Here is a 12,619-nt window from a genome sequence, read left to right as displayed (position 1 = left end):
TGTTCATTCTCGTTTAAAATAATCAGTTATATTTTAAAATAACTAAATAACTTCATATAATGGATTTTTATAATTTAGATGAAATATTTTGTTAATCAATTATTAATTCTTCAATTTTAGTTTCTAGAAACAGAGCAAAGCGAGAAAGAGATGGCGCTATCCGATTTGTTGAATGACAGACAAGGATAGCAATACCATTGAAAATCAAACACTGCAATTATAACGTGGACCTCACTATAGAAGTTAAACCGTGCTCCCCAAGATACACTTGAAGCACAAAAATATTGAATTTAGTTTTACAGTTTCATGATGACATATTTACAGTATCAACAACTGAAATATTTCACAATATCCTTGAATCCGTCCCTTCAAACATAACATCCTATAGTGAGGTCCACGTTATAATGGCAGTGTTTGATTAGCAATGGTATGCTATCCTTGTCTATCATTCAAAAAAGCTGATAGCGCTATCTCTTTCTCGCCAGATCGGCTTTTAACAATGTAGAATTTATAATTAATTCACACAATATTCAATCTCAAGATGTTTTCATGAATAAAATTTTTACATCTCAAAAAATGATAATAAAAGCAATTCTTAATAAGCCAAGGGCTTTTTCTAGTAGTGAAACATTTGCCGAATTTAAAGTGATGACAGTACGTCAAATTTATATAAAGAAACTTCTCTATTATGCATGGATGAGGAAGGATGAATTTACAGTGAATAATAACGTTTCTATGTATAACCTGAGAGTTACATCTCATAACATTTATAATATCAACTATTCAGATTTGACAATAGTGCGAAGACAATTGGGGTATCTTAGCTCAAAAATAATAAATATCATGCCAAATTCATTGTCAGAATATCTTTCTAATAGGGGCAGACAGAGGATGGAACAGATAAATAAGTGGGTGATACAAAAATTTTTCTTCGACATCAGTCAAATATTATAATTACTAGTAATTATTGTTAACTTCGATTTTTGTAGCTTTGATTATTAGTAAATAAATTTTTATATTGTCTAAACAGCTGATACTCTCACTCAGCGGTCAGGGTTTTGCCCTTGCTGGGTGGTGCCATGTGATTTTAATTTATTTGTAAAATAGCATAATATTATAATCTAGAATATTTCTTTTGTAAGTTTTTTTATTTTGTATTTTGTTTTTATGGGCAATAAAAATGTTAAAAAAATTATGGAAATTCAATATGAAATTATTGAAAAATATAATTTCCTGCTTAATAGAATATGATTGATTATTTTCAATGAGAATTAACAGTTAATATCACATCAATAAACCTGTATTAGCTACCGTCTATAGAAGGCATTGACAAGACAGAGGATCGGCAACGTTTTTCTCCTATCTTTCTCCACTGCCATTATAACGTGGACCTCACTATACAGGTCTATACTTTGAAAAAATGAGAATATGTTTCACATAAAACTAGAATTTATTTACAAACTATCTCCGTTTAACAACCGTCCAGCCGGGATCGACCTCTTCTGGCTCCTCAGCAATGACACCACAGTTCGACGCCTCCTGAATCTGTTCGTCACTCATGGCCACACACTGCGCGAGGGAAGCAGCAGCTGGCGCCGTCTGCCGGCAGAAAATGGAACTAGTGACGGGGAAGCGAGTCAGCTGATCGGTGACCTCAAGGTCATTGCCGGCCGTCAGCTGTTGGAACAGCTGGCAGATGTGGGAGGCTACCTCGTTCTCGGACTCGTCCTCCAGCAGGGTGTCGAACTCGGCGTCCATGTGGTCAGCCAACATGTCTGCAAGGTCAGACCAGTGCAGGTTGGCGTCCTTTGCGAACCGCGCTTTGATCTGCAACACCAGTTGAGACCAACATTTTAAAATTACACAGAATTTCAATTATATGGAATTGGTATTGTAATTGGAGTTGAAATTACACCGAATTAAAATTATACGATTTGAAACTTGGGCTAAACTCAAACTTACGCGACTCAAGTCGAGAGGAGACTGCGACAGAAGTCGAGAAGAGACTGCGACTCTAGTCTCTACTCGACGCAGCATGTGTTTTAAAATGTGACACTCATACCAGTCGACTCTAGTCTCCGCGACCTCACGACTGTGAGACATGTTGATCGAGCCTCGACTTGAGTTGACAGAAGTCGAGAAGAGACTGCGACTTTAGTCTCTTCTCGACGCAGCATGTGTTTTTAATTATGACACTCAGACCAGTCGACTCTAGTCTCCGCGACCTCACGACTGTGAGACTGAGTCGAGCGTCGACTTGACATGTTGATCGAGCCTCGACTTCAATTTCAATTTCAATTTATTTATTCACACACACACACACACACACACACACACACATAAGATACATCAATATGAAATAAAAATTAATTATATCAATAAAAAAGCATTACAGTATAAAATAAATAACATAAATATGAGAACACATTACAATATTAGAAGGCAATTTATACATTTTATGTGGTGAAGAAGGGTAGAGAATCAAAAGTTCTACCAACTATGGCTATCCATGTCATAGGAAGGCTTTTGATCCTTTGAATTTTTGGAAAGAGATGTGATAGAGCACAAGTAGGGGAAGTGAGCGCACTAATCAGAAAAGTTCTCTGTTAACTTATTATAGTTCTCAAAGGTAGAAGAAGTAGTTAATTTTGATCCAAGCATTGATATCTGTTTTTACTTTTTTTGTTATCTTGGCACAGCTAATAATTTGTTCAGGAATTTTATTTATAATTTTAGTGCTTAAATATATGAGTTGTCTTCTAATATTTTCAATGTTAGTATTATAGATTAGGTACTTATTTGTGGTGGGTCTTAAATTGTATTGATTATTGATAGTATTATTAGTGCAAATGAAATTATTTTTATATTTAAATATATACTTCACTACATTCATTACATACAACTGTCTAACTGTCAACACATTAAACTCTTCAAAAGTCAGGTTGTTTGGGAAAAGTCTAGGATTATTTAAGATTGTTTTAAAGATTGATTTTTGAATTATGAAAAGCTGTTCCAAGTGGGAATTATAACAGCCCCCATACTGAAATACCATACTGAATTATGGACTGTACCAGTGCAAAGTATACCATTTTAAGATGACTTGAGTTTAGAATTTTTTTTGCTTCGTAGAATTTATAAGAAAGATATCTGATTCTTTTGCATAAAAATTTGATATGGATGTCCCACTTCAATATTCATCTATTATGACGCCTAGATATTTTGTGCTTGTTACTCTTTTTATTATGGGACAAGTGCGGTTATTGAAGTTCATGTTGCAGTTTGAATGTAGTCTCAGATTCATATTTTCGTCGGGTTTACCAGTTGTATTAGTGCAAAGGTGATGTATTGGTTTTATCAATGTTCAAGCTCAAAGTGTTTTTGTCTAACCATTTTTTAATGAGAAAACAATTCTGTTCTGCAATTTCATGAGCCTCGATCCACGATTTTCCATAGAAAACAGCTGCAGTGTCATCTGCGAATGATATAGTTGTTGAGTTTTTTAGTTTCAGGCTCAGTAAATCATTCACATAAATAATAAAAAGGATTGGTGAAAGTACAGTTCCCTGAGGCAACCCGTAAGAGGTCATTTTAGAGGTATCAGTACATCCATTTATTGTTAAAGACTGTGTTCTATCTCTCAAATAGCTTTTAATTAATTCTAGAAAAATTCCCCTGAAGCCATATTTCTCCAGTTTATTGTAAAGGGAGTAATGTGGAAGAGTATCAAAAGCTTTTTTGATATCCAAGAAAACCGCTATAGATTTGTAATTGGAATTCAGGTTTTGTGAAACAGTATTAGCAAATTTAATTAATGCATCTTCCGTACTCTTCTCAGCCTGAAATCCAAATTGATTTTCATTTATTATTTTATGTTTGCTCAAAACAGGACTAATCTCTTCTTTATAATCTTTTCCATAATTTTTGCCAGATTACTGATAAGACTGATTGGCCTGTAATTGCCAGGATTTGATGGATCTCCTTGCTTGAAGAGAGGTTTTATTTTGGCTTTTTTGAAGTGTTTGGGGAAGTAGCCTTGCTCAAAACATTTATTAAAAATCGTGGCTAGTGGTTGTGAAATAGTGTGGCCTATTTGCTTGAGCACTATGTTATTGAGATTATCCATTACTGGGGCGCAATTATTCTTCAGCTCTTTTATTGTCTCTTCAATTTCTTTAGAATCTGTTGGTCTCATGAAGAAAGAATTCAGTAGAGGTGTTTCGGTTATATCGTTGTTGTGATCAAAGTTGGGAGAATTCGCTAGTTCATTGTTCAAAGCTATAGCCAGTCTTTCACCAACATTGGTAAAAAAGTCAATCAGCCTCTTGGCCTCAACTCTGATCCTGTTACACTCCTTTTTTCCTTCCCCGATTACCTCATTAATACTCCTCCAAAGCTTTGAACTATTGTTTTGACATTGCTCCATTTTAACTTTATAATATTTCTCCTTCGCTTCACTTATGAGCCTATTCAATGTGTTCCGATAAATTCTGTATTCATTTATTGAATCAGCATTTGCAGGACCTTTCCTTATTCTATCATGCATTCTAATTGATCTTATTATTCCTTGCGTTATCCAAGGCTTCAAAGGGCGATTTCGGCGAGGAATGTTCATCTCAGTTTTGACTGAATTAATAATACCATTTAACCGTTCCACAAACTTTTCAACAAGTATATCTATATCTTCATTTCCAAAAATGTATTCCAGTTTTCTTTTTCCAATTTTTCAGCAAGAAGTCTGTAGTAGTATGCATATTTCTATTAGAAGTGGTTTCAGGATTCCGTTCATTACTCAAATGTAATAGAACCGAATAATGATCCGTTATTGTTGTCTTGAAGATGTTCCCAAATTAAATGCACGACTTGAGTTGATAGAAGTCGAGAAGAGACTGCGACTCTAGTCTCTTCTCGACGCAGCATGTGTTTTCAAATGGTCGACTCTAGTCTCCGCGACCTCACGACTGTGAGACTGAGTCGAGCGTCGACTCGACATGTTGATCGAGCCTCGACTTGAGTTGCGTAATACCGTGCATTTTTAATGAAAGTGAGGTTATTTTCTATGAGAGTGATGTTCTATCATTTCGGATAATACAATAATAGGAGTTAGATAAGACAATATATTAATAATATTATTATAAAATTTGTTACATGCAATTAGTGACGAATTAGATCTCATATCTTTAATAATGTGGGGTTAGAAATGGAGTAGCATGGAACTGAAGTAGTGTCAATGAGCAAGAAAGTCGTAAGGTCGAGAGACTGGAGTATCCTCGACTGGAGTCCTACGATTCCAGTCGAAGTAGTGTGAGTTGAGCCGTATTCCACGTTTAATTAAATTTCGAAAAACTAGAAAATTGAATACAATATAAAATAAGGAGAAAATATTGTAAAGTTTCAATTATTTAGGAATGTTCCATTTCGTCAAGGAAAAACGTTTCCAATTACAGAAATGATAAAATAAGATTATCTTAAAAATCTGGTGTGGCGCACTCACACAACTTTCCTTGCCGTTATGAAAATTGATCACCTGACGCTAGTGTTCCCGCGCATCTCAAGTCTACTATTCAAAGATTTGAGCCAGCTGGTGACAGGGGAATAACGGAGACACACATGAGGTCTGCTATCTCTTCATAGTGAATGATTTAATAGAATCAACAATAATTGCAATTGAATAATCACATTTTCTCGAATTTAAACCTTTTTTCAATTTTAGGTAAAAATGTACTGAACATTAATTGTAGAGATGTTCATGCTCAATCTACTCCACTTGATTTTTTTGTTTAAATTGTATCTGAAGCCTGATAATTGGGAATCTAAAATCGATCTTTGCATTGATGGGGCGGAGCTCCCGAAATTTTTACAGATATGGGACTTGTGGCAGTTGATAGAGCTTATCGATGACTATTTTAGGTATGAATTTGATCAGAATCGTTGGAGCCGTTCCGAGAAAATCACGAAAGCCCCTGTTTTTGACAACATTTTTATCATTTTAGCCGCCATCTTGAATTGCATTTGATCGAATTGTTTGTGTCGGTTCCTTATAGTGAAAGGACCTTAAGTTCCAAATTTCAAGTCATTCCGTTAATTGGGAGATGAGATATCGTGTACACACACACACACACACACACACACACACACACACATACACATACAGACCAATACCCAAAAACACTTTTTGGACTCAGGGGACCTTGAAACGTATAGAAATTTGGGTACCTTAATTTTTTTCGGAAAGCAATACTTTCCTTACCTATTGTAATAGGGCAAGGAAAGTAGAAACTACGACTACACCCCATTTCGGAAAGTCAATTTTCTGACTCCAGCTGTTTAAAGTCTAGAACTTAGCTAAATCTCGAGCTCGGAAACTGGCCCTAAGAATAATATCAACATATTTTCATTTCAAAGCAAACACATAACTTTCCTTCCATCCAATGTGATCATACCCTAATAATTTATTGAAAGAATCAGTGTACCTCACTCAGTAGTGCCAACAGCTTTTCATGAGCAGTTACAGGGTTGCCACCTTGCCCATGCTCCAGACACAGCTTCAGTGCCGTCCAGTTATTGAAAACAATTCCAACAGCTGTTTCGAATTTTTCTTCCGTAGTTTTTGCTGACTCCATTGTGTTCGGACTCTTTACACTCCAATAGGAGATGTCGTTTTCTCAGGATGCTTTTTTGTATACAAGATCTGTAATACAGAGGGAATGAATAATTACAAGGGAGAAAGATATAGGCGATATGAATAAAGTTGAGCATTTGCTTATACTTCTAAAATATGGAGCATTTGCTTCATTTTCTATGAATAAACGTGAGCAAAACCTTTTGCTCATGCTCATCAAAAAAATAGTTTGAGCATTCGCTCAAAAGTAAAAGCTTATACTCAAAATTTTATGAATAAACTAGAGCATTTGCTCAACTTTTAAAGAAAATGCTTCAAAAGAGGTGAGTCTAGTCTAGAGCAGCTTATCACCTTTTGCTCATAGTAAAATGGCTCAACTAATTCGTGTGAGGAAGAGGAAACTATACCAGATACGATCACAACCAATAGTTGAGAACTATAAAACTCAATTCATAGATAGAAAACAGAGCTGACGCCGCAAACACAAGCGGTGTCTCCCTACTTGCATATTTAGCGCTTACGTGAGCTATAAAAACAAAGTAAGGCCACAAAGGCGAATCAGCTGATGAAAACCCTTTAAAATACGTGAGCATTTGCTCCAGAGTTCAGGAGCATAAGGTACCGGTAAGAGTATAAGGTAAAGTTTATTCATATAAAAATGATCAAATGCTTATGCTTCTACCCAATGCTCATAAGCAAAACCTTATGCTCCATGCTCTTGTTCATGAGCATTTGCTCTGGTTTTATTCATATGGGCCAATGTAACTTGGATCCAAAGCTACATGTGACGATCGAAATATAATTGATCATTTCCAACAAGAATGACACATGTGACATACTGGTATCAGCTATCCTCTATATTAGGCAGTGGCAAGGTAGAGAATCGGCATCACCGTTTTTCTTCACTGCTATTATAACATAGACCTCATTCTAATTGGCTCAATTCTCTTGATAATAAAAACATATTCATTTGATAACAAAACTTCATAGTGAGGCCCACGTTATAATGGCAGTGTTTGATTAACATTGGTGTTGGTATCATTGTCTATCATTCAACAAAGCAGATAGCGCTGTCTTTTTCCACCTATGTAACGTTGCCAGATCGTTTTTCAACAATAAGAATAAGACTATTTTATTTTTCCATGAACAATTACATGATTGCATGAGACATAGTCGTGATAGTTATAGTATTCAACTACATTTTAATACACTTTTTTATGTATTTAAACACAACATGCAGTCAATTATTAAGTAATTGATTAAAAACTTTTACTTTCGATCAACAAACACTGTTTGTTGGAAATGACCGCTAGACGATCGAAAGTACTTCAGTCAGTAAGTAAAAGTTTTCAATTATTTACTTAATAATTGACTGCATGTCGTGTTCAAATACATAAAAAACTGTGTTAATACAAAGCAGCTCGGAATGGATCAAGAAACCATATCACCTTTACATTTTAATATATTTACATACAATATAAAAACAAACTATAATTTTTTAAAAGTCATAATACATTTAAATAATCACTTCTCATAGTACTCTTTCAAGCTGTGAAAGGGATTTTTGACTAGAAAATTGTGAAGTGCATCTTTAAACTTCAAAAACGGAAACTTTCTCTATATAGAAATATACAGAATATTTAATCCCGAACTATGAAAGTTTATTGACCGAGCGAAGTGAGGTCCAAGATTCAAGTCGACGGTTTGGCATTTCTCTTAATGTTTATATGTTGCGTATTTACGGCGAAACGCGGTAATAGATTTTCATGAAATTTGACAGGTATGTTCCTTTTTTAATTGCGCGTCGATATATACAAGGTTTTTGGGAATTTTTCATTTCAAGGATATATAAAAGGAAAAAAGATCTCCTTCATACGCCAATATCAGAGTAAAAATCCCACTATAGAATTATCATCATAAATCAGCTGACAAGTGATTACACAGATGTGTGGAGAAGCCAGTCTATTGCTGTATTTCTATAAGGTCTATAGTTTCAATTATGTACTTGTGGATGAGAATACTGCGTGAGGTCTACTGTTCACAGAACTACTAGTTATTAAAACATTAAAAAATTAATTAAAAACAGGGAGTAAAGAGCAAAAGCCGCCGGCGATGGGGGTAGGCGAGCAATAAAATTTCTTCTTGACGAATAAAATATAATTGATCATTTTGAACAAGAGTGAACAGTTAATATTTCATAAGATAAAGTGGTATCAGCTGTATTCTATAGAAAAGTCAATTCATTACATTATTACACAAAAATGTGTATTTACAGAAGAAGAAGGCAGTGACAAGGCAGAGAATCCGCAACACTGTTCTCCTATCTTTCTTCACTGTCTTTCATTATAACAAGGACGTTACAACGCACTTTCACGTCCATACAAGGCTATAGTGAGGTCCACGTTATAATGGCAGCGTTTGATTAGAAATTGTATTGCTATCCTTGTCTATCATTCAACAAAGCTGATAGCGCTATCTCTTTCTTGCTTTGCTCTGTTGCCAGATCGTTTTTTAACAATGTAGAATATTTAATCTTGATTATGAAAATTCATTATGAAGCCATTGAAAAATATAATTTCTTGCTTAATATGATAGTATATATCATTTTAAACGAGAATGAACAGTTATTATTACATCAATAAACTGGTATCAATTACCCTCCATACAAGGCATTGACAAGATAGAGTATCGGTAACGTTTTTTCATATCTTTCTCCACTGCCATTATAACTAATGTTAAATGCTATTATAACATTAAAGCAAATGTTCAGATGTGTTTCCTGTTGTGTAGGAGCGATAACAATATGTACAGGCCATGAACTGTATGACTTCCCAAATGTTGGAATATGGGCTGGTCGTGAGCATCATACTCGCTAAACGTCATTACATGAAGTGCCTTACTCTGGAGCAGATGAATGAATGTGCTTAACATGCGCCAAATGTCCCCATATCATGAAATGTAAATAAATAAATAAATGATTTAAATAAATCAAGATTCCATACTGTATGTGGCTGGCAAATACTGCATGGTACAGCATCATCAGTCGTTCAATACTAAGCAGTCCCCTGATCTTTCGAAGTAGATAAACCACTCTTAAGAGCCTCTTGCATACCTTGGAAATATGACTCACATAATAATTTTCTATCAATACCACAACCGAGTAAGGTCACCGGTTCAACATCAACAATCTCTGTACTACTCAGAGTACAGACAATACCCATGAGTCTTGGTCGCTTTCAATTTTAGCTTGTTATTGGAGAACCACTTCTGTCTCAGAAAAGAGCTCTTGTGCTTTGAAGTTGACATAGCCTATATATTTTTAAGATGTAGGAAGGTTTATTCTATGCTGTAGTCATAGAGAAAAAGCCTGATAGCCTATTTACAAGCTTTTTTGATCAAACAAATCTGTGAGATGAAAGTAACTAGGTACTATTATTTATTTTGTTCAATTACTTACATTTTTTCAACATCAGTTGTTATTATGAAGATTCATATAGCTGGAAGAAATGTCTAATTTCTAATATAACTGGAATTAGTTATTTTTATGATAGAGAAATTGAAAGAACAAAATAAAATATTATAGAATGATTGACAACAGAAACACGTTTCTAACCTCAAAATTGCAGACTGCAATTATAATAATAATAATTTCAAAGGGAATCTTTGCAAAACATGCATCCGTAACGCGCATGCGTAATTAACGTTTTCGTTTATTCAGTTCTATTCTCTATAATAACTGTTACCACAGAGAAGGTGATTCCTTCACTGAAGGAAGAAAACTTTCTTTTTTGTTGTGCTACTTATGGTGGTGCCGGAATTCTGACGACTCTCTTTCTCTCCTTGTCCTTTCAACTCTCTCTCTTGTCCTTTATCACATCGTAGATCGTACACGTCATCACTATGGGCTGGATCCTGTTTCAGAATTCAGTTTCAGTTCAGTAAACAACCAACAGCAGCATACTGAAGCCAAGCGTCCTTGCCAACAAAGGAGAATTTCGGCTACATTTTGATTTTGGTTTCCAGTATTTTTTGTTATAACAACGTTTTCAATACGTTAAAATCATGGAATCTATTGTAAGTATCACTGTATCTTTTATTATTCATGTGAGAAATTTTTGTTGTTCTTAGGATAGGTAAGCTAACATATTTTCTAAGCATCAATACGAACTAGGCCACCTACTTGAATAGGTAAGGCTACTCGAGATACCAGACAGATTGTAAGTTGAAAGTAGATCCAACTAATTGTAATATCATCCCAATTTCATGTTGAGCTCAGCCAAAATAGTTGTAAATATGTCAAATTTAGTTGGAATTTGATAGGATATGGACTAACCTGTGGCTGGTCGCTAATGGTTGGAAATGTTTATTTTAATTCCTCCTACATCCATTAGGTACCAGTTAACTGGATAGATGGCTTAAAAAAACAAGATGGCAGGTCAAAACCATATTATTGTCCTTGCGTGTGCATCAAAATACTCATTGAGTAGAATGGGTTTCTCTTCAGCCAGATCTCAACTCTGTTTTAAAGCAATACACTTACTGCAGGTTCTTCACACTATAACAAGTATAGTGAGATCCATGTTATAATGGCAGTGTTTGATTAGCAATGGTATTGCTATCCTAGTCTATCATTCAACAAAGCGGATACCGCTATAATATCTTCTCGCTTTGCTCTGTTGCCAGATCGTTTTTTAACAATGTAGGTTAATAATTAACAAAATATCCATATTAATTATGAAATTCAGCCAAATCTCCCCCTTTTGTAGCATGCACATGGTGATCAGCCCTCAGCACATGACTGCCCTCTGAGTTCATAACATGCAGCTGACTATAGAGAGGTTCACATTATTAATAATGGCAGGGGAGAAAGTTAGGAGAACAATGTTGCCGATACTCTGTCTTGTCAATGCCTTCTATAGACGTTAGCTGACACAGGTTATTGATGTAATATTAACTGTTCATTCTCGTTTAATACAATCAACTAACTTATATTTTATTAAGCAAGAAATTATATTTTATTAATAATTTCATAATGAATTTTCATGATTAAGATGGAATTTTTGAACCATTTATTTTTAAAATAATTTATAATTTAAAGACTGTATAATAAGTACAAACATTTCAAGATTATAATACAAAGACGATCAAGATGAATAATGGGTAAATAAGTTCCCTAAAAAATACAAACAAGAGAAAAAGAAAATTGGGTAAAAATTTCCTAAATAATACAAAGAAGAGAAAGATTAATTAGAGCCTATCCTACATGTCAGTACTGAACTTTCATAAGGAAGTATATTTAATAAAATATACTACTATGGAATTTTGTAAATTCCAAGTATGACTCTAATTTGTTATAATTGTGAGCTATCACTCCCACAAAAACAACTGGTGAAGGAAAAAATATGTTGACTATTGTGACTGGGTGGAGAGTTCCTAGATGTCTGTAAGGCAATGTGATAGCAGACTCTAGTATCGGACCACAAGAACAAAAGTATGCAAAAGTTTTTACAAACATTGATGTTGCAGTCTTAAGGTTTTTATATCGCAAACAAGTAGGTCAGATAATCGAGTCCAGCCGTATGTGGTTCACGCCCACACCTCTAAAAGAATCACACCTACTTGTCTACCAAAAATCCAAAGTATAGGACAGCAAAAAAAAATAAAATGCAAAATGGGTTAAAAGCCCAGAAGAAAACTATAACCTAATTACATATGGCTTATGGCACGATATGCAATGAAAGATGAGAACATGGGACATAATTGCTCTGAACAACCTAATTACCTAATATGATACCTAAAAAAAAAATAGACATGATTAAATATGTAATACATGATGAAAAAATATACCGCAAGCAAACAATTATTTACACTACAATGGATAGATTTAGAAAAGTTAAGTTTTATCAACAATTTAAAGATTAGGAAAATAAGCTAATATTTCAACTTCTAAAATTATTTCAGAAAAATACAAATTTAAATGACTATGGACAAGATTGGTTA

At 34.5% G+C, this 12,619-nt stretch overlaps 1 protein-coding gene across 1 annotated transcript; it reads right to left on the bottom strand.

Annotated features, from left to right (window-relative positions):
- Window positions 1-1,431: 1,431 nt before the first annotated feature.
- On the bottom strand, window positions 1,432-10,440 carry LOC111061838 (pre-rRNA-processing protein TSR2 homolog). The gene is made up of 3 exons (XM_039444880.1): window positions 10,077-10,440; window positions 6,471-6,688; window positions 1,432-1,827 (listed from the first exon to the last, which is right to left on the bottom strand). Exons 2-3 carry the CDS (start codon window positions 6,618-6,620, stop codon window positions 1,462-1,464), a joined length of 516 nt encoding a protein of 171 aa, XP_039300814.1. The 5' UTR covers window positions 6,621-6,688; window positions 10,077-10,440; the 3' UTR covers window positions 1,432-1,461.
- Window positions 10,441-12,619: the final 2,179 nt, after the last annotated feature.

The sequence above is a fragment of the Nilaparvata lugens genome, unplaced genomic scaffold, assembly GCF_014356525.2.
Source record: "Nilaparvata lugens isolate BPH unplaced genomic scaffold, ASM1435652v1 scaffold5712, whole genome shotgun sequence".
Classification (NCBI taxonomy): domain Eukaryota; kingdom Metazoa; phylum Arthropoda; class Insecta; order Hemiptera; family Delphacidae; genus Nilaparvata; species Nilaparvata lugens.
Note: the sequence above shows the minus strand (reverse complement) of the source record. Positions and strands in the feature narration are given on the sequence as shown.

What these genes read in the sequence shown, in the direction of transcription:
- LOC111061838 (XM_039444880.1), bottom strand. Translation starts at nt 6,620, where the DNA reads ATGGAGTCAGCAAAAACTACGGAAGAAAAATTCGAAACAGCTGTTGGA. An exon ending in TGTTGGCACTACTGAGTGAG is followed by an intron (nt 1,828 to 6,470) that starts GTACACTGATTC and finishes CTGGTGTTGCAG; the next exon opens with ATCAAAGCGCGGTTCGCAAA.